The sequence below is a fragment of the Coffea arabica genome, chromosome 1e (assembly GCF_036785885.1).
Source record: "Coffea arabica cultivar ET-39 chromosome 1e, Coffea Arabica ET-39 HiFi, whole genome shotgun sequence".
Taxonomy (NCBI): domain Eukaryota; kingdom Viridiplantae; phylum Streptophyta; class Magnoliopsida; order Gentianales; family Rubiaceae; genus Coffea; species Coffea arabica.
The window spans coordinates 44,177,006-44,199,798 of NC_092311.1; the positions used below are offsets into that span (position 1 = coordinate 44,177,006).

General features: G+C 35.8%; 3 protein-coding genes across 4 annotated transcripts; 1 reads left to right on the top strand and 2 right to left on the bottom strand.

Moving 5' to 3' along the window:
* Window positions 1–923: 923 nt before the first annotated feature.
* LOC113705483 (uncharacterized) lies at window positions 924–4,970 on the bottom strand. Of its 2 annotated transcripts, none has more exons than XM_027227355.2 (3): window positions 4,577–4,970; window positions 3,817–3,999; window positions 924–1,206 (listed from the first exon to the last, which is right to left on the bottom strand). In XM_027227355.2, the coding sequence occupies exons 2-3, from the start codon at window positions 3,973–3,975 to the stop codon at window positions 1,075–1,077; spliced, it is 291 nt and encodes a 96-aa protein (XP_027083156.1). In that variant the 5' UTR covers window positions 3,976–3,999; window positions 4,577–4,970; the 3' UTR covers window positions 924–1,074. The 2 variants fall into 2 exon arrangements, with proteins under 2 accessions (XP_027083156.1, XP_027083148.1); XM_027227347.2 differs by having other exon boundaries at window positions 924–1,221; window positions 4,577–4,966.
* Window positions 4,971–11,674: 6,704 nt separating this feature from the next.
* On the bottom strand, window positions 11,675–13,053 carry LOC113689426 (borneol dehydrogenase, mitochondrial). The gene is made up of 2 exons (XM_027207199.2): window positions 12,875–13,053; window positions 11,675–12,715 (listed from the first exon to the last, which is right to left on the bottom strand). The coding sequence occupies exons 1-2, from the start codon at window positions 12,910–12,912 to the stop codon at window positions 11,935–11,937; spliced, it is 819 nt and encodes a 272-aa protein (XP_027063000.2). The 5' UTR covers window positions 12,913–13,053; the 3' UTR covers window positions 11,675–11,934.
* A 292-nt stretch (window positions 13,054–13,345) lies between these two features.
* LOC113695052 (uncharacterized) lies at window positions 13,346–14,077 on the top strand. Its single transcript, XM_027214012.1, has one exon. It carries the CDS (start codon window positions 13,346–13,348, stop codon window positions 14,075–14,077), a length of 732 nt encoding a protein of 243 aa, XP_027069813.1.
* Window positions 14,078–22,793: the final 8,716 nt, after the last annotated feature.

A 22,793-nucleotide genomic window follows, 5' to 3' on the forward strand; every position in this document is an offset into this window, starting at 1 on the left:
AACGATTTTCCCTCTAATTTATTCTCCAACCACTTTTTGAATATAGTGTTACATTAATTTTTTTTATTAAAAAGTGAAGTTTAAAATGGTTATCATTAAACTCTATCCTAATACAGGTGGTGATGAGAAGCTAGGATAGTGAAAACTCAATTGCCAGAGGTTTTCGCTATCAAATTGTCATTTTCAAGGGGAGCGGACGTGACATATTAAGAGAACGAAAGATAGGATAAGAAAGTAGGCAAGAACATTATTGTCTATGGGTACAGGGTCAGTAACCTTATGATCATCAAATTTTGGACTGTTTGTACTTGGTGATATTTTGATCCAAAATACCTGCTGAACTATTAGAAGATAGGCATTAGTCTTCAGATATACCAAAATTGGATATTTCTTTAGAATATAAACGAAAGGGTCGGCAGATCAAGAACTGTTGATATAACAAATAAAATTGATGAATCTAATAACACATGCTTTACTCCCTCTCAATTTTTCCTAATTTAGTGCTGCAAAAATGAAGTTAGTGGCTGCAGACAACAGTTTCAAGTTGATCAGAACTTAAAAAGATTGAGGACAGTTGAAAGGGCTGCACCCCAGCACCCGGGAAATGGGAAAGAATTGCCAGATTTCAAAGGAGATCATGAGGAATTTGAAGTTCTTCCTCTCACATTCCATCCTCATGTAGCAATTACAAAACATAACTTCCTAATTTGCCCACAAAACAAGAGTGATGCATCCAACAGTCTTGAAAGAATCACCAATCTCATGTTCGTGCATTCTAAAGTACCTAATTTGTTCTGATGATTCAGGGTTTGCTGTCAAAGCGAATAGGAAATTTCGCAAGGACAAAGATGATGCCATCTTGATGGTGCAATCCATTACACTTAAATAGCTAATGACCTACTGCAATTATCAACAAAGAACAGTTAGAGATGAGACCACATGTTTGATTATCATGACAGAGTTTGCAAGTGTAAAAATTAGTGGGGAAACAGAAACAGATTTCAATAACTATTGCACAAATAATACATGCTGATATTCTTCAGAAGCCAGTGCCTAATCCTCCAGAATCGTGTGTCAGTCAAATTCAATAACATTCTCATTCAATGAACTTAGACTGCCATTTGTAGTCTCATTAGTACTCGTGCACTGTCGCAGTTGTTCCCTAAGACTTCTCACAAGCTCATTAAGTTTCTGAATGCTCTTCTCCTGAGATAAGATAATCTGCATTAAGCAATGGCATCTGTTACAAGAAACAATTTTTTGAAATGTACATTATATACACACAAAATTGTAGTAACTCTCGCGATAGATCTCATTTGGTATGTTCGAAAGACAGTATATGACCTTTGTCAATAATAAAGGCAGAATCAAATGGAAAACACATAAAAATCATAAACACCAGGGGATCGCTGATGTATAGAAGTAAAAGAAGATTAAACTAAATCAAACACCATGTCCATGACAAAAAAATGCATAACCAATAATCAAATTCGTGATTCACCGAAGACCATAAACACTCAAAACTGTAGGAAACATGCGACTAGTACTCCCTCCCCCTCTCCCAAAATAGAAATTTTTATTCTGTGACTGGAGTAGTACTACTGGTTGTTTTATATCAATCAATATTTGACTAAGCGCAGTCTTCAGCCATCAACATTTGGTGGTATCATCAACTGTAGTAGCTCTATAGAACCAAATGCAAGTTAATAATTATCCTGATACAATATCATGTGAGATGTTTATTTTTGTCTTCAGGATAATCCACAAAATGCTATTGTGTGTTAAACTAAGACATTCTATATGAACTGGATAGAGTAAATCAAGATAAATGGCTGATACAAGTGATGCTACAGCAATTATGTAAAGAAACCTAAGCCCTTTTAAAAGACCAACATTCAAAATCCCATAAACAACATCATCAATGAGCAGAATATCGCTGAAACAATCCCAACCTCCAACAAAAGTGAAAAAAGACATTGTCCAAAGATTAGTATAGCATTGGAAACCAGCTTCCATGTCAGTGGGTGATGAAAAGAGGCAGGCTTCATATATGGCAGGTGGCAAGGGGACAGGGCTCTGAAAGATGCATTGGGTTTGCCAGTAAATTTGGTTGCTTATATTACAGTAGTTTGTTGGATGAGTATAGCATCAAAACCATTTCAGGAAGACAGAGAACTTCAAAGTGGAGGCAGTGGACTATAGCTGCACAATTTTTGAACTTAAAGGAGAAGGTGATAACCTGACATCCTAATGGGGACAACACAGAAAACTCCCTCTCACATTGAATATCTAACAACAGCAGCGACCAGCAGAGTCACTTCCTCTTGATTTGAGAAAAGTACAAAAATTTAGCTGTTGTTTATGTAATTGGGGCCACCTATTATATGAAAATTTAGGTGGTGCTACAGGAAGTGAAAGAGCTGAAACTGTGAAAAGCTAGGAAAACTCAGCAAAAACAGTGAAGTTTAACATACTCCTTTTGTCAACCAAAAAGATTCCATCTTTCAGTATAGGTCTTACGTTTTTGCACTTTGAGCACCACATTTACAGGTAAAATAGTCATCCCACAATTCCAATGAGGGGCACATCTTGAGATACTAAGTGCCTGTTTGGGAGTACAGTGACTTCTGGTGAAATGCTCCTAAAATCTAAAAGGTCCGAATTTAAGCTTTAAAACAAGTACAACCAATTCCAGAAGTATTTACAAAATGTGACAGGACACCTTTTAAGGGTACTTTTTCTCAAACTAAAAATACTACCTAGAAGCACCACCTGCCAAAAGGGAACTTAGAATAAAGGAAAGCTGTAATACAACAAATCAACTTATCTTTAACCTAAAGATACCAAACTTAGAAGGAGTATACAACATGTTCTTCTAGACATGCACAGAAATTAACAATGCACCACTGCACGCTAATGTAGAAAATATCAGATAACCAAGGGGCACCACATGATCATCAATATTGCAGGTATGCGCCAAATTTCAATCTTAAATGTGGACTTTTAAATTGAGGTTTGACAACGCGCAAGAAAAGAGGCCATAGCCAGGAAGCTGGTTTTGAAGATAAAAGTAAGGTGCTTATGACCCCAATATATATATTTCCACCAAGGATCTCCAGAAGTACAAGCTTATGACTATCAACAATTTGTTTAAGCAATAGACTGGTGATTAATAATGTCAGCAGAGAAATTCTTACTGCAATGCTTTCAACAACCCAAACATATGATGCAGCTGAGTGGAAAACTATTTAACATAGACCTCTCTTCTTCTCCCAGTTCTCCAAACCACAGCCTAGAAAATTGTTTGGTTGGAAATTTAGAGACAGATTCCCAATGCAGATATCCTACCGATTAACCAAGGCACCTGCATCATCTTTCCACCAGAAGTAAATCACACTCTTTAAGATATATTTGCCCAAATAGGTACATAGTACAGTGTAACTCAATGTCTTCCTGAGCAATTCCAGTATCCAAATTGTACTTCATAATCTAATACAAACATTTTTGGTTCAGTATTGGTGATTCTTACCGAAGGACACGTCAAACATTCCTTAACGTTGTGATTCAGAAAATGAAAATCTCAACTTTTGACAATAGAATTTCTGCATAGTTAAAAAAAGGGAAATCCCATTGTGTTGAAGTTCAAAAAAAATACAAAGGAATCATGAACACCACACCGAGAATTCACTAACCGGTGGATAACGTAACTATGACTATGAGAGCAACAAACAGAAAGTCCAAACAAGAGCAAATTGAAGTAGCTCCTCAATGATCAAAAACAGCACACCAGAAATAGCAAAAAGAGATATCCATTACCTTCTCTTTTACAGCTTCTTCCCTTTTTGAAATCTGCTGCTGCTTCTGCGATATATTTGGACTCAACTCAACCTCACTCTTTACTTGTTCTCTCCATTCAAATTGGGATGTAATTATCAAAATAAGCAACAGAAACACAAGCAACATTGGTCTTGACATCTTTACTCTCTCCTCCTATAATCCCTGTACACATTCAGATCTTAAGCAAGGCTCATACTTACATCTTCAAATAACCAGCTCCAGTACAATCTAACTAACTTATACATGCATCACAAAACACAAACAAACGGAATTTAAATGCACATTTCACTCATACAACCTTAGAGACAAGAATTCTCTCTAAAGCTAATCCTTGTCTACATGAAATTCAGGGCTACAATTCAATAGGGTCTCCAAAATTCAAAAGCCAAAATTCAATGCCAAGCAATTCAATTTCAATGCTACTCTGCCCGAATCCCAACTTTAAAAGTCCAAAATGCCAAGCAATGAGAATAGGGTCTCCGTTTATACAGGTAATCCAAGTGTTTAGTGCATAAAACTAAACATTTAACTGATAAAGCAACAAACTTTATAACTATTTCTCTACAACACCTAAATGAGAAAGAACCACAACAAAAGTACATCAATAAAACCCCCATCTTAAAACCTCAACTGAAAGCATAGAATTGAAGTTAAAATAGCTAAAGTAAGAATCTTTTACTGAATAAATTAGCCCTTTTCCTTTTGGGCAGCCAAAAACTGTAAAGAAGAACGAACTTACAGATCAGACCGGATGATAACTCCACAAACACAAAATTTACGGATTGGAATCCTCTCCCATGTGGGTCCTGAAAAAAAATCAAGCGCTCTTTCAAACCACTCCTTTTTTCGTTTTTTCCTTCTGGTTAATTTTGGGTTGGACTCTGAGCAATTGAAGAAAGACCCAGTAATAGTAGATTGTACTGGTAGTGAAGGTAGCAGAAGTAGAATCCCAAAAAAGGGTAGTGGGAGAAGAAAATCAAGAAATGGTAAGCAGTAATAGGATTCTGGGAAAGAGGTGTGAAACTGGGAAAGTGAGAGTTTACTAATGGATGATGATTTTGATGTTTGATGACGATGATGGAAACTAATTTTGGGTTAACTTAGCAGGGAATCATGAATTATGCCTGCTAGGCTTCTGTGGTATTGTTTGTATTATTGAAATTTAATTACTATTTTATTTTTGGGATAATTTCAGAAATCTCCCTGAGGTTTCTAACAATTGCAAATTTGCAACCACTGCCCTAATATTTGAAAATGTATGGAAACCCCCGATAGAAAATCCATCTTGGTAACATTGATGATATAAATAAAAAATTTCAATATATATCCAATATTACCCTCTCTGTATGTAAACAAATTGAATGCTAAAAAGTCAGCTATCATCATTATTTGTTTGGTGAAAATTTTAAGTTGGTTTTTTTGTACGAAAATTTAAGCCATGTTTTGAAGGCTAATTTCTTAGATTATACGTTAAAAAAAAACAATCCGCCAAATGTACCTCTGACAGGTTGGTTTTCTGAAACTATACGGGCCGTGCTGAGTCAGCACGGCCGCATGATAATTTTTTTTTTTTTAAAAGCAGTCAGCTGGGTCAAAAAGCCTGTTGCAGCCGTGCTGATTGGGCACGGCTGCAGACAGCTTTTTGAAAAAAAAAAAGCGTCAGGCACCTAATAGTCAAAAGGCGTCAGGTGCCTGACATTTGACTGTCAGGCGCCTGACCAAGGCCGGCAAGGCCACGTGAAAAATTGAAAGTAGTACGTAAATTATTGAAAGCGTGGGAATCTATTGGTCGATGAGTACCGCGGCCGTATCCAATCAGCCCGGCCGCAGTGAGATTTTTCCAAAAAAAAATGCTAACCATTTTTGTAGCATAGGTGCTCAATATTGATTATTCCTAACAACTGCGCGATCATTTTTTTGTTCCAGATGGGTGCTATGCAACGTATTGGTCAGCAGACACAGGATATTTTGAATATTGATGATATCGCAGAAAGAGCACATCCACATATCTGGACCATCATGGATGGTGCATATGGTTCGATGCAATTCCTTAGACGGTTTGATCGTATGGTTGTAGGATAGTCCGATCCATTCGATTCTGGGCATCCTAGGACATCAAAGTCCCATTCCAGACACCTGGTCGACGAGTTCCATCTCATACAGGACCTTCGTCTAGTCGTGGTAGACAGAGGAGGCATGATCAGCACGATGGATCGACCGTTGTTGAACCTAGCGTTCAAGTCACGGGAATGGATACTGGTCATCCGCACACGCCTCCGATTCAGCAATTCACCACATTCGAACCTTCACCAGTGTCGGGAGTAGATCGGGGGATGGCTGCACAGCATCATGTATCTGGGGACATGTTTATTCCACAGCCAGCGTCGATGACCATTGGTGCACAAGCAACACCGTCGCAACAATTTCCTCCATTTGCTGCACCACCGATGCCAGTTGCTGACATGTATGGATTTGATCCACGATTTCCTTCTTCATCACAATTACCTCCGTATGAGCATGTCCCCATGACATGAGATTTTTCTTCCCATGCGGCATTACATCCTATATTCACTCTTCTCAGTGGAACGGGAGGCACTTCTTCATCGTTGGAGCTTCCAGATTATTACAGTCTCGGACAGCCATTGGTCTTCCCGTCTACCGACCAGCCGAGTTATGCATCCGGTCATGTATCGACAGGAGATTTTGTCACCTATCGTTCCACGAACGATTCTGAGAGCAGCGATACTTCTGATGCGTTAGAGACGGATGACGTTGACCCTGATAGTGGTTCCAGGGATGATCCATCGTCTCGTGATTATTCCAATCATCCTGGTGTCGTTATTGGCGAGTGTCAGAGACGACGACCGACGAGATTCTGCTGCCCTTCCACAACGCCGCAAAATGTTGGTAAGGGTAAGGGAAAGAGTAAAGGCAACATGCGCCCTAAGCATTGATCACGTGTAAATAATGGCTGTGTTAGGTAGTTATCTAATGAATGTTAATTTTCTAAAATGTATAATTTCATCTAGATTAATTTTATTTTTCCCCAAATCCTAATTACTTAAACCTTAAACCCTAAATACAAAAGTGTAACCCTACATACTTGATCGGATGTCATTAAAAAGAAACCCACTAACGTTGCAAAACAAATAATAAATTAAAGTTACAAACACGAATGATGGATTAAATAGTTTAGAACAATGTTATTGATAAGGGCAACAAAGATCCATGGGGGCTAAACTTAAAAATAAAAAATTGTGGGTAAAACCATGTATTTAAAAATCTAAGGGACCAAATGCAAATTCTTAAAACATCACTTTTTTTTACTAACCTTTTATTCATAATCTACTCAAATTTAGGTTAATTAGACTACAAAGTGATTAACAAATCTACAAACAAAAGATTATTCAGTCTAGTTTCTGAAGTTGTTAAATTAAAATCCTAAACTTAATAAATTTACTAAAACCCCTAATTATACCTAAAAGTCAGAATTAATTCACAAAAATACGCATTAACATCATAAAGAAAGGCCAGAACTCCAAACATGAGAAATTTATCCATTTTTGGCAAATGTTGAGACCCTAGCACTATCCAAGCAAAAGTTAGGGGACAAATTATAAATATAAATTATGGACTTAGATCAAAATCAGTGAACATAAGAATACATTGTATAATTTTCAGAAAATTATACAATGCCTAAAACATATAAAATATCTAAAGTTACATATTAAAAGAAAAACAAAGAAAAAATATTTTCAGAAAATTATACAATGCCTAAAACATATAAAATATCTAAAGCTACATATTAAAAGAAAAACAAAGGAAAAATAAAAATAAATATTATGGTCCACATTGTTTAACCCAACCTTTAACATAACAAATTTGGATATTTGGATGAGGCGTCTGATCCAAACAGAAATTACCTACATGACTTTAATACAATGAATGTAAGCCCAAATGAAATATACGAGTTAGTCCAACTCAAAACTAAAGTAATTAAATTTAAAATTTAAATTAAGTGTTGGCTTTTGTTCTTAATTTGAAATACTAAAAATTAGTCATTTTTTATTATAAACTTCGTATGTCTTGAAGGAAACATACAAAATCACATAATTCATAACTTAAATCCAATTATATTGCCCGCACAAAACCCTAAAATCTAAAACCCTAATTCTAAAACCTTAACGCAAAAACCCTAATGCTAAAAACCTAAAACCCTAATTCTAAAACATTAACTCAAAAACCGTAACACAAAAATCCCAAAACCTAACGCTAAAAACCAATATTCGTTGATTTTTTGCGTTAATGTCCGCGACTGACACAACAGACAGCATTGATTTTTTGTCGGCCGCGGACGTGCCCAGTCAGCACGTCCGCGCCTGACAGATGCGCAGACCAGCAGTGTGTTTCCTCAGGTGCGGACGTGCCCAGTCAGCACGTCCGCGCCTGACATTTGCGCAGACCAGCAGTCTGTTTGCTCAGGTGCGGATGTGCTGACTGGGCACGTCCGCACCTGACACTGCTGCGCAACTGAATTTTTTGCAGACGGTGGAATTTTTTATTCCAGCACGGCCGCTATAGAACAAGAAACACCCAATGTCAGAGGCGCATTTGGTGGATACTTTTTTTAAATACAAATATTCTAAGAAATTAGCCTGTTTTGAAAGCATTCGTTTTTGGTATTTTGGACTTTGTTTTTGGTTAAGCAATTTTTTGAGGATAATTATTGTAACAAATGCCTCCTTAATTAATTGGTCGACCTTTTGTAAATTGATTAATAGATCTAGTCAGAAAAATTGGGAATGAAGCATTATGTACTAGATTAGATGACGTTAAGAGTTTTAAAATAAAGAACTATTAATAAAAAGAATTTCTATTTTTCTCTTTTAAACCCATTTTCACTTAAAATCCATAAAAATTTGTGATGGCTATCATATTCTTTTTATAGTATCAAGGGAGGTAAGAGTAAATTTTTAAACTTTAGGGGAAGTGGCCACAATTGTCAGAAATCTAAGAGGAGGTTTCTCAAATTATCCCTTTATTTATTTTTATATTATGAGCCGACATTCCTCATGGCAGACAAATCTAGAGTAAACAACTACGTGTAAATTTCAACTAATCATGAGTGTTGAACCTTGGCACAAAAAAAATTTCTTGCAAAATTTTCCAAGCTCTCTATTTCTTTATTTTTCTATAAATACAATCTAAGACTCAAATCTTGCACTCAATTACCTAGAATTTGTAGTATTTAAATATCACTTTTTTTTTTTGGATAGTTGAATTGTCGTGAAGAGTTGGCAAAGAATAGAATTGGTCTAAAGAGTGTTTGGTGGCTTTTGCTAGGTTAGCTTTTTGTTTATTGTTTCTTTGTTGTCGATACTTTGTTTGGTTGCTGGTTAGTAGGAGATGTATATAAATATTTAAACTGTTCGAGACTAGCATTTGTCTATCGTCTAATTAGACGCATGCAGAAAATACACTTGCAGTAAATGAACTATCTATGCTAGAACATACACTTGCTGTATTTATTATGCTGCCACAGGGATTAGGCCAGCAAGGTTTACACTGATTATGCGTTCAAAATCGGATTATACCAGCATTGTTGAACATGATGTCTAGGTTCTCATACTTGGATTTTGTATATCAGATTCTTGAGTCATCACAACGAATAAATGAAGTTGAAGAAGGATCCAAATCTTGGCATACTTTTATCAGCCAAATCACCTCGAATGTCAGCAATGTCTACTTCTGCTCCGTGTTTAGCAGAAAGTCCAAGCAGCGGACTTGCCAATTCCACTAGCTGCACCAGTGACCAAAGCGACCTTGTCTTCAAGCAGGGAGCAAGAAATACAAGTTATCACTATCTGCAGATATCTAACCCCAGAAAATATAACAGAAAACAGAGAGCAGAAGAAATTTCATGTTGAATTGGTTGTAAGTAAAACTTAGCAAAGATGATCAGATGCAATCACTATTTAACGATGGGTAAGTGCTTTACCTTCTCAAAATACTTGAGGCCATTGACATGCCTGCCATGGTACTAATGCTAGTGCTGTCTGTGTAGTAGCACTACTAGTTCTCATGTGAGCCATGATTAGGCTTATATATATAGTTGCAAAATAATTGCAAGAATTATGTAAGTGGTCTCAAGATGGTAAAGAAGTAGGGTCTAAATCAAGTCCTGAAGTGATTATTGCTTGGACAGTCAAAGCTAAACTAATTGGAGAACAACAAATTCAAATACTTTCTCAGTAATCCAAACAACCTAGAGGAATTTAAGAGGATTTCAAATCTTTCGTTAAATTCCTCAATCCGATAGTAACCTCAGCAAATTTCAACCAAAAGAGTTGGCATCTGATCAAGGTAACTACTTACTAGTTACCAACCAAAATCAGGACATTTGCCAGAAACAGCAATCGTTATCTACTTTCTGTCAATATTCTTGAACAATCCACTCACTTGTCTTCTTCCTTCCTTTGTTCCTTTTTCACTCTATTTCATGTCATTTGGCCATTTCCTACTTCAGAAACTCCAAAGCTTAATAATTCACCTTCACTACCAAAGCTGCTAATAATGTTCAATCGAAAAATGCTCTCCCATATTATTACCTGAAAAGTAAGTTCAATTTATCCTGGCAATAGACAAGTACTTGTTTATTCCTCGGCTGTTGCAGCTCACTAGAACCTCAAAACCCAAGATCTGATTCTTTGCAAGAACTTAGTATTCACTCTTTTGAGCCAAGAAAGCTACAGCCTATGTGGAAGCTGACAAAATTAAGGGCTTGAGTTTTTAGCACAGTTTGTCTCTTACCAGTTTTTTAACAACTTTAATTACAATAATTTCAAAAAACTTCTCAAAAATTTTAAATTACACACTTTAAAATACCCAAAACACACAAAAAATTTCCCTTCCCCTTTTTTTCTTCCACCTCAAACAACCACCACCTCAACAGCCGGTCGGCGCCGGAGAGGGAGATGGAGAGGGAGAAGAGAAAGAAGGCACTAGCCACCTCTTTTTTTTGTACGTTTTATTTAATTACATGTTTTATAATAATAAGGAAAATTTAGCATATGTTTACACCCTCTTCTCGAGACCAGATCGGGTAGAGGGAGAGGGGGAGGGGGAGGGGGAGGGAGAGGGGGAGTGGGGAGGAAAGCGGGAGAAGAGGGGGAGAGAGAAAAAAGCAAAAAAAAAAAAAAAGTTTTTGTTGCTTGGTTCTAGCGGGAGGGAGAGGGGAGGGGGAAGGGAGAAGAAGAAGAGAGAAAAGAAAAAAAAAAGAAAAAGAAAAAAAAAGTTTTCATCAATTAAATGGATTTAATTGAGCACTCATTTAGACTCAATCAAAATTAATGAACGGGTTTGGACGAATTATTAATAGAAGAATTTGGAAGAGTCAACCTAGTTAGATTGGATTGTAATTAATACCCCCACTTAAAATATGCACCACATCGTACGTTTGTTTCAGATTTAGACCCATTCAAAATTAATGAACGAGTTTGGACCAATTATTCATAGAAGAATTTGGAAGAGTCAACCTAGTTAGATTGGATTGTAATTAATACGTCCACTTAATATATGCACCACATCGTACATTTGTTTCAGACTTCAGCCAATCTATGATTTCCTTTTTTGCCAATAAGAATGGAAATAGACATCAAAGAAAGTCATGTTTTCAAGACTTGCTAAAGGGACCATTGGCAACCAATGGAATGAGAATTTGTTGCAAATCAAACATTGGCAGGGGTTCTGGACTAACATTTAATCTCACGCTGAATCATCAAGCTTTGGAGGTGCAAATATTGAACCCATAGAGCAGGTTTTAAGATAAGAAAACAGATTTAAGGTCAAATCAGAGAGGGTATCTCTGTAATAAGACTAGAAATTTCCTTCTTCTTCACTTGTGAAAGTACAGAGCATATTGCTTCTGAGCATAGATTTTTTCTCAATCTAGTTACATCTTTGACTAATCGAATATCGTGACTGGAAATTCTTTAGTGGTACATGAGAAATTCAGAAGTACATATTTCAGACTTTTGCATAGATAAAGGATTCTTAGATCATTTCTCTGCATCCATTCTGCTAAATAATGAAAACTCCTCATTTTTGTGAGTTCTGAAACATACAGGTAGCTGAATTAACAATACTGTAGCCTCCATCAACCACAAGGTTGTGCCCACTGACATATTTGGAGTCATCACTTGCCAAGTAAAGAGCTGCATCAGCTACATCTTCTGCCTTCAGCACTGCACCATCCAGATACGTATATACTTTAGAAACTCCACCATAGATTCTTTCTATGAAATCCGCCGCCAAAGGCGTGGGAACATAGTAGGGCGACAGACAGTTCACGCGAATGCCATATCGTCCGAGATCAATAGCAGTATTTCTTGTTAGGCCTACCACAGCATGCTTTGAACTCACGTAAGCATGAGGAGCACCTCCGCCTAGGGTAGAACATACACTTGCTGTATTTATTATACTGCCACAGCGATTAGGAATCATCACTCTTGCAGCATGTTTTGCGCCTAAAAATACACCTACAAGGTTTACGCTGATTACGCGTTCAAAATCAGATTTTTTATCGTCAAGAATGTTGGATGTGCCTGATCCCGCTATACCAGCATTGTTGAACATGATGTCTAGCTTCCCATACTTAGAAACAGCAGTGTTCACTGCATTTTCTATATCAGATTCTTGAGTTGTATCACAGTGAACATGTGAAGCTGATGAAGGATCCAAATCTTGGCATACTTTCTTGGCCAAATCATCTTGAATGTCAGCAATGACTACTTTCGCTCCATGTTTGACAAAAAGTCTAGCGGTGGACTCGCCAATACCGCTAGCACCACCAGTTATCAGTGCAACCTTTCCTTGAAGCCTAGAGCAAGAAATACATGTCACTATTTGCAAATATCTTTAAAAACCCAGAAAATATTACAGAAAACAGAAAGAAGAAATTTCATGTTGGATTGATTATAAGTAAAACTTTACAAAGATGATCAAATTCAATTACTAGAAATGATTTGTAAGTGCTTACCTTTTCATAATATTTGAGGCGATTGCCATGTTTGCCATGGTACTAATGTCAGTGTTTGTCTATGTAGTACTAGTAATTCCCATATGAGCCACGATGATGAGGCTTATATAGTCACAAAACAATTGCAAGAGGTATGTAAGTAGTCAGGAGATGACAAAGAAGTGGTCTAAATCAAGTACTAAAGTGGTTATGGATTGGACAGCAAAAGGCTAAATCAATTTATAAGCGTGCTAGATGTGTTCACTTTCAAATCTTCAACAGAAAGATGAATGTAGAAGTGTATTACTATTGCATGGATCGTACTGAATTAACTGTGGACATGCATTCATAGTTTTCCTACATCCCCTTTAGTCGAATGAAGTCAAATCAAACACGTTTTAGTCTATGTGAAATGAACATGAACGTACGTATACTAATCGAACATGTTCCTTGTTTCTCTAGTTCAAGTAAATAAGAGCAGCCTTTAAAGCTATGGTGGGAGGAAGCCATAAAGCTACTTTAAAGGAATGTGGACCTGACCGAGTGAACCTCACCATTAATCTGTTTTGGCAAATCTGGAAAGCACGAAACAGAAGAGTTTTTGACAATGAAATCCAGAATTCACCCAACATTGTCTCCAAGGCGCAAGTGGAATGGCTGGAATATGAGCATGCAAGGGAGGAAGAAAAGGAGCAGACTGCAACGGCAAACATCAAGGAGCATCAAATGCGTGGCCAAACAGCAGGGGATGATGACGTTTGCTTATTCACGGATGCGGCGATATCATCAAGGATGATCAGGACGGGTCAAGGCATTGTTGCAAGGAAGTGGAACGGAATGATCATGAAAGCGAAGGCAATAGTCAATCAATATAAGGGGGAACCAAGTAAAGAAGAAGCTTTAGCAATTAGGAATGCAATGCTGATGGCTAAACAGGTAGGATGGACTAAAATTACAATCCATTCGGATAGCAAATCAGTTATTGACCAGATACATAGTGGCCATGAGTATGATAGTACCATTGCAACTATTCTGGAAGATGTGCAGGATTTGACTTCACATTTTGTAAGTAGTAGGTTTGTGTGCATATCTAGATCAGAAAATGAAATTAGCCATGCTCTAGCTCAGTTTGCTATTCAGCTAGTGAATGATATTGAATTCCCAGTTTGGCTGATGGATTTAGTGAGGAAGCAAATGAGGGTAGTTGCCCCTTTTTGTAATTAATTCTTGTATTTATCAAGGGTTTATCAAATATATATAACTGTTAACGTTTGTGGAAAAAAAAAAAGTAAATAAGAGCAGCCTTTCCCGATCTGGCAAGTTTCTCTGAGCTGGAGACACGAGGAAAACACGGAGAGGGAAGGTACAACTGAGTTGAAGTATGATTAACGCAACTGTGAGTTTCTCCTTTTACTGAAGCCGATGTACAAATTTTAACTCGACAGATTTAGTTTCTCACGTGAAAAGGGTCAAAAAAAGGGGAAAAAAAAAATACTATAAAGAGTTTCTTTTTTATGGGTTCTAGATATTGATAGAAATTGAACAAGGGTGTGAAAGTCGTGAGAATAAAATATGACATTGTGAGTGTGTCTCTGCATGAATGTATGTTGTAAAGTAGGAGTCTTGAAGGAGAAAGAGATCCTAGGGAAAGATTTTCTTTTGAAGAAAATGAAATACTAAATAAATAGATAGTTTTCAATTCTAGACAAGCTGACGTACTAGATCAAGTGGTTGAAAAAGAAAATACTATGTGGACAAATAGTTGTTTAATTCTAAAGTGGTTCAATATTACTCTATAATAACAAAGGAATACAAATCTAATTGTAATTCAAAGCTAGAATGTTGCGTTAGGTTCAATTCAATTTGTATCCAATTAAGGTGACTTCTCCACTTGTGCATTGTGTTAGTAAGGATTTGTAGGACAGTTTGTTTTTCCTCTGCTAAAAAATTAAAAAATATTTGGTTCTCAAAATTAGTTTGTTAAGTAAACCAATTTATATTAACCGAAGAAATACAAGTCTGTGTTAAACTTTACCATGACCTGCAATGCATGTGCTTTTTTCTAGTCAAATACAAATGTCTTAGTCTACGCCAAATGAACATGATGTTAGGCTAATTTAACGTGTTCCTTAATGCCTTTGCCGATCTGGTCAGTGTCTCTGGGCTGCTGATGCGAGGAAAACACAAAGAAGAAAGGTACAAATAAGACTGAAAAATGAACCCATAATACTCGAATTGATTTTGCCTTGATAAGAGCTCGTTTGAGTTTGATTCATCAAATCAAAATTGAACAGCGTTTTATACTTGATAACATTCAAACTCAATATAAAAGGGCGTTCAAATTCGGTTCGATAAATAAATAAGACAAGTTTGAATAAAATTTCAAATTTGTTAAATTAGCTGAACAAGTTTGAACACTTGAGCATTCGATTTGATTAGATTCATTTATACGCCTACAATTAAGAAAAGGTATGGTTAGTGCAATTGATATTTGCTTTCAGCCTGTTAGCGAATCTGATGTACTTATCAGTGCAATTTGAAAATTTTCTTTTGCGGAGTTTGATGCATAATTTTAAGGTAGCATTGGTCTCATACTCACATACAAAGTTAGTGTACATGAACAAAACTCACAAGTGCCATAAGATAAAATTCACCACTACCATATCGCGTAATTAGACATCAAAGCACAACCCGCAAGTGGAAAGTTTTTGCAGTTATTTTCACCCCTTTTGGTCATATTACGACAAGAATATTTGACCTTGTGAGCCAAGTCGATGGTCAAAAGTCAGAGTTTATCATATCTATACTCTCTATAATAGTATGAATAGTTGAAAGCAATTTTTGTCTTAGTTTTGACTATGCCCAGAGCACTATTTTCTCAAATAATTAAGGTTATTTCATTTTAGTTATGGTACTAATTAAATGGATGAAACGTCACAAATTGATTCGATAATATTAGTAATTAAAATGAAAATTGAAACATTACCAATTGATTAAATAACTTTTGTAATTAAGATGAGAATTTTTGTCATTCAAAACTATTTATCAACCTTTACACTCCATTTTCAATTATCTCTTGTGCCTAAAATTTATTGTTTAAAGCAAATGAGAAAATGTTAAATAGACACAGTTTAAGATTGTCGTCTATTAATGCCGAAATACACAAGCTCTTAGCACAAACCAAAAACATGCAAGGAAAAAAATCCTTTATTGACTTGAAAAATCTTTATAAGAAGATCATGAGTCGTGTACTTTATATAAATACGAAAAAAAGTACAACAGAAATCCCACGGATTATTTACACCCTTATCAACCGTAATAGTACTCAAATAAAGAGCAAATAGGAGGGCATGGAAGGATGGACTAGATGATTTGGAAGAAGGGAGTGTAAATGAGAAATTTAGATTCGAGTCCTCCCACTTATATTAAAAAAAATTAACAAAAAAAAATTGCAAATAGTCCAAGCTCTACAAACATTGCCTCTCAATTATTTTGATTTAAGTTCATCACAAGAAAGAAAAATTGACATGACAAACAACAAAAGGAAAACAAATGAAAAAAATAATTTAGTTTTAATTGAGATTATGGTTGAGCTTAGCCATATCCAATCAAATAACAAAAACTGTTCATATACTTCACTAGTAAACAAGTAACCAATTCTATTTCAATGCCATATTTCTTTTTCCTTTGAGAAAAAAAAAGATAAATTAGATGTATATGTATTAAAAATAAAAATATATAAAAATAAATTAAATTAAATAAAAAAAAGAAAATATAAACAATCACTCTAAATTTTTTTTTTTTATAATTTAAGTCTTTACTTTACTAATGTTTATCAATTTTGTTTGTCACTCCCAACTCGACATGTGCATGTACATTTCTCGTGGAGAATCAGTACTTTGTATGTTAAAGTATGAGACATGACTTATCTGGAAAAGAAGTAAAAAAAAAAAGTTCAAAAAAATTCCCACATAAGATTTCAAAATTTTAATATTTTTTTACAATAATTGAATAAATGAACTGAGATGTATAAGAATTACTAGGGAGGAGTGCCCACGCATCGCGCGGGTGTTTGGTGCCTATGGTTAAAGAGAATTATTCGGTAGGTGAAAAATAATAGCCAACTTAGATTAATAAAAAGTTATGTGCATTCAATATTTTTTGCAAGGTGAGAAAGTGAATGAAGATAATAGTAGGATAACAACGCATATTAAATAATATTAATAAAAGGAAAATGTTATTTACACTCTCTTTTTGTTATTTGCACTCCCATTATCATTTTTATTATATAGTTTTCATTTATTAGACTATATGATATAACAAATTATGGGAGTGTAAATAACAAAATATGGAGTACAAATAACATTTCCCTTAATAAAATTATTACAGATAATAATGCATATTAACCGAATCCTACTTAATATGAGTAGCAGGAAATGCATAGATAATAGAGTAGTCTAGAGGACATTAAGTGTGTCTATTTATTTAGAGATATTAATAGTAGAATATTTAGCCCCAGCAACAATCATCCATAGGCCCATTACAGGAAGAAACTCCTTGTACACTCAAGGAATACCTTATGCTAAACTATTATTACTATCCCATTACTACGAGTCGAAGCACACAAATCGAACAAAAAGAAGAACCTCCGATCACTGCAGGGAGATCACAACCCATATAGTGCTTTATAATATTTTAATATACCATATAGTTGTATTTCTTCCTCTTTCATATACCATTGGCTCCAATCTAGGGATCCACTATTTATTGGTGCTTGGTCTTTTTCTTTTGGTAGCCTCTGTAGCTACTATCCATTAGTATTGTTCGTTTCCTATCACATCATAAGCACACAAGTCAAATTACCCAGATAGCATAAAGAGGAAGTTAATTAAGATGAACAATGAAAAAGAAACCCAAAAAATAGCAAGTAAACTGGCAAATTTAGAAATCTCTCCCAAGGTTTCTAACAATTGCAAATTTGCAACCACCTCCCTAATATTTGAAAATGTATGGAAACCCTGTTAGAAATTATGTCTTGGTAACAATTGATGATATAAATAAAAAAATTCAATAAATATCCAATATTACCCTCTTTGATATGTAAACAAATTGAATGCTAAAAAGTCAGCTATCATCATTATTTGTTAGGTGAAAATTTTAAGATGATTTTTTTTGCACGAAAATTTATGCCATGTTTTGAAAGCATTCTTTTTTGGTACTTAGGACTTTGTTTTTGGTTAAGCAATTTTTTGAGGGTAATTATTTTAACAAATGCCTCCCTAATTAATTGGTCGACCTTTTGTAAATTGATTAATAGATCTAGTCAAAAAAAGAGAAAAATGCAGTTTTAGTACCTAAACTTTGACGCACGAGCGGTTTTAGTCCCCAAATTTTGGACGAAAGCAAATTTGGTACCCGAACTTTTAAATTTTGAGCACATTAAGTACCCTTGATGATTTTTTCCCAAATTGCTACCGGAAAAAGCCATGTGACAGTCTCGTGTCCAGCCAAAATGGAATAAAAAAAGACCAAAAATGCAGTTTTGGTACCTAAACTTTGACGCATGAGCGATTTTAGTCCCCAAATTTTGGACGAAAACAAATTTGGTACCGGGACTTTCAAATTTTGATCACATTAAGTACCCTTGATGAATTTTTCCCAAATTGTTACTGAAAAAACCCATATGACAGTCACGTGTCCAGCCACAATTGTATAAAAAAAAGGCCAAAAAAATGTCAAATGCCATTCTAATACTAAGTATTAAATTTAAGGACTAATAGCATAACAAAGAAAAAATCCAAGGACTAAATAACATCACATGAGTCAACAAAACCCAAGAACCGATACAAATGAGCTCCAATTCCCAATCTAAGAATCAAGTCACAAAGGTGTAAATAATGATGCGTAATCCTTTATTTCTCTTGCCTAAGTTGACTTGAAGAAACTTGAACTGGTAATGTATTCTGCTACCTAACTTGATACAAGAAACTTGAACTAGTCCTCGGGACAAAGCAGCAAGCAGCTGATTCGGAAAAATTTACAGAAGAACAATTACAAATGGGTCATCCAATAGGGAAGCGATCAAAGGTGTATGATGATCATTTGGAACTCAAGTATGGACCAAAAATAGATGTTTGGTCTCAAATTAATGCCTTGAGGTGCTTTTACTTCGGCTCATCTTCTCTATGACATTGTGTAATAACGGGACACAAAGCCCCTGAGATGTTTCTACCCCAGGATTTCTAGAGACCTCTACATTTGATCTTCCACTAGATAAACTCCTATGCTGTCTGAAGTCATTTGTACTCGGGAACTGCAAACTTCCTCGGCTCGCAGGTCTTATTCCTATAAGCCGTCCCAGCGGCACACTCCGATCTTGGAAGAATGATGCTGTGGACTAGTTTATATTGAGAAAAGAAACAATACCAGCCAAGAAACTACAAAATGAGAAGGGGATACTGACACAATGAAAAAACAGTTGGGATTAATGTACTGGAATTGGAGCTCATTTGTATGGGTTCTTGGGTTTTTTTGACTCATGTGATGTTATTTAGTCCTTGGATTTTTTCTTTATTACGCTATTAGTCCTTAAATTTAATACTTAGTATTAGAATGGCATTTGACATTTTTTTTATACAATTGTGGCCGGACACGTAACGGTCATATGGTTTTTTTCGGTAACAATTTGGGAAAAAATCGTCAAGGGTACTTAATGTGCTCAAAATTTGAAAGTTCGGGTACCAAATTTGTTTTCGTCCAAAATTTGGAGATTAAAACCGCTCGTGCGTCAAAGTTTAGGTACCAAAACTGCTTTTTTGGCCTTTTTTTATTCCATTTTGGCCAGACACGAGACTGTCACATGGCTTTTTCCAGTAGCAATTTGGAAAAAAATCATCAAGGGTACTTAATGTTCTCAAAATTTGAAAGTTCGGGTATCAAATTTACTTTCGTCCAACATTTGGGGACTAAAATTGCTCGTGCGTCAAAGTTTAGGTACCAAAACTGCATTTTTCTCTCAAAAAAATTGGGAATGAAGTATAATGTACTAAGTTAGATAACGTTAAGAGTTTTAAAATAAAGAAGTATTAACAAAAAAGAATTTCTATTTTTCTCTTTTAAACTCATTTTCACTTAAAATTTGTAAAAATTTGTGTTGGCTATCATTGTGTCTTTATTGCATCAAGGGAGGTAAGCATAATTTTTTTAAACCTTAGGGAAAGTGGCCACAATTGTTAGAAATCTAAGAGGAGGTTTCTCAAATTATCCCTTTATTTATTTTTATATTATGAGCCCACATTCCTCATGGCAGACAAATCTAGAGTAAACAACTACGTGTAAATTTCCACTAATCATGAGTGTTGAACCTTAAGAATGGGCACACAAAAAAATATCTTGCAAAATTTTCTAAGCTCTCTATTTCTTTATTTTTCTATCAATACAGTCGAAAACTCAAATCTAGCACTCAATCACCCAGAATTTGTAGTATTTAAATATCATTTTTTTTTGGATAGTTGAATTGTTGTGAAGAGTTGGCAAAGAATAGAATTGGTCTAAAGAGTGTTTGGTGGCTTTTGCTAGGTTAGCTTTTTATTTATTGTTTCTTTGTCGTCGATACTTTGTTTGGTTGCTGGTTAGTAGGAGATGTACATAAATATTTAAACTGTTCAAGACTAGCATTTGGCTATCGTCTAATTAGACGCAAGCAGAAAATACACTTGCCATAAATGAACTATCTATGCTAGAACATACGCTTGCTGTATTTATTATGCTGCCACAGGGATTAGGCCCGCAAGGTTTACACTGATTATGCGTTCAAATTCGGATTATACCAAGCGTTGTTGAACATGATGTCTAGGTTCTCATACTTGGATTTTGTATATCAGATTCTTGAGTTACATCACAACGAATAAATGAAGTTGAAGAAGGATCCAAATCTTGGCATACTTTATCAGTCAAATCACCACAACGAATAAATGTCTAAGTATGAGAAGGATAAATGAAGTTGAAGAAGGATCCAAATCTTGGCATACTTTATCAGTCAAATCACCTCGAATATCAGCAATGTCTACTTCTGCTCCATGTGTAGCAGAAAGTCTAGCAGCGGACTTGCCAATTCCACTAGCTGCACCAGTGACCAAACCAACCCTATCTTCAAGCCTGGAGCAAGAAATACAAGTTATCACTATATGCAGATATCTAACCCCAGAAAATATAACAGAAAACAGAGCAGAAGAAATTTCATGTTGAATTGGTTGTAAGTAAAACTTAGCAAAGATGATCAGATGCTATCACTATTTAACGATGGGTAAGGGCTTTACCTTCTCAAAATATTTGAGGCCATTGGCATGCCTGCCATGGTACTAATGCTAGTGCTGTCTATGTAGAAGCACTACTAGTTCTCATGTGAGCCATGTTTAGGCTTATATATATAGTTGCAAAATAATTGCGAGAATTATGTAAGTGGTCTGAAGATGGTAAAGAAGTAGGGTCTGAATCAAGTCCTAAAGTGATTATTGATTGGACGGCCAAAGCTAAACTAATTCAAATACTTTCTCAGTAATCCAAACAATCTAGGAATTTAAGAGAATTTCAAGTCCTTCGTTAAATTCCTCAATCCGATCGTAACCTCGGCAAATTTCAACCAAAGAGTTGGCATCTGATCAAGGTAACTACTTACTAGTTACCAACCAAAATCAGGACATTTGCCAGAAACAGCAATCGTTATCTATTTTCTGTCAATATTTTTGAACAATCCACTCACTTGTCTTCTTCCTTCCTTTGTTCCTTCTTCACTCCATTTCATGTCATTTGGCCATTTCCTACTTCAGAAACTCCAAAGCTTAATAATTCACCTTCACTACCAAAGCTGCCAATAATGTTCAATCGAAAAATGGTCTCCCATATTATTACCTGAAAAGTAAGTTCAATTTATGCTGGCAATAGACAAGCACTTATTTATTCCTCAGCTGTTGCAGCTCACTAGAACCTCAAAACCCAAGATCTGATTCTTTGCAAGAACTTAGTATTCACTCTTTTGAGCCAAGTTGTGATTTAATTGTAAAAGCTACAGCCTATGTGGAAGCTGACAAAATTAAGGGCCTAAGTTTTTAGCACAGTTTGTCCTTTACTAGTTTTTTAACAACTTTAACTACAATAATTTCAAAAAACTCCTAAAAATTTTTAAATTACACATTTTAAAATACCCAAAACACACAAAAATTTTTTTCCTTCCCCCTGTTTTCTTCCACCTCAATAGCTAGTCGGCGTAGGAGAGGGAGAGGGAGGAGAAAGAAGGCGCTGGTGCCGGCCACCTCTTTTTTTTTTTTGGACGTTTTAAAAAAATTTCCCTTCCCCCTTTTTTCTTCCACCTCAAACCACCACCACCTCAACAGCCGGTCGGCGTCGGAGAGGGAGATGGAGAAGAGAAAGAAGGTGCTGGCCACCTCTTCCGGTGGCCGGCGGTGCCAGTTTTGGTGCCAGCCACCTCTTTTTTTTGGACGTTTTACTTTATTTATATGTTTTATAATAATAAGGAAAATTTAGCATATGTTTACACTCTCTTCTTGAGACCAGATCAGGTAGAGGGGGAGGGAGAGGGGGAGTAGGGAGGAGAGCAGGAGAAGAGGGGGAGAGAGAAAAAAGCGAAAAAAAAAAGTTTTTGTTGCTTGGTTCCGGCAGGAGGGAGAGAGGGAGGGGGAAGGGAGAAGAAGAAGAGAGGAAAGAAAAAAAAAAGTTTTCCATCAATTAAATGGATTTAATTGAGCACCCATTTAGACTCATTGAAAATTAATGAATGGACATATTATTCATGGACGGATTTGAAAGAGTCAACATAATTGGATTGGATTGTGATTGATACCTCCACTTAAAAAATGCACCACATCGTACATTTGTTTCAGACTTCAGCCAATCTATGATTTCCTTTTTTGCCAATAAGAAT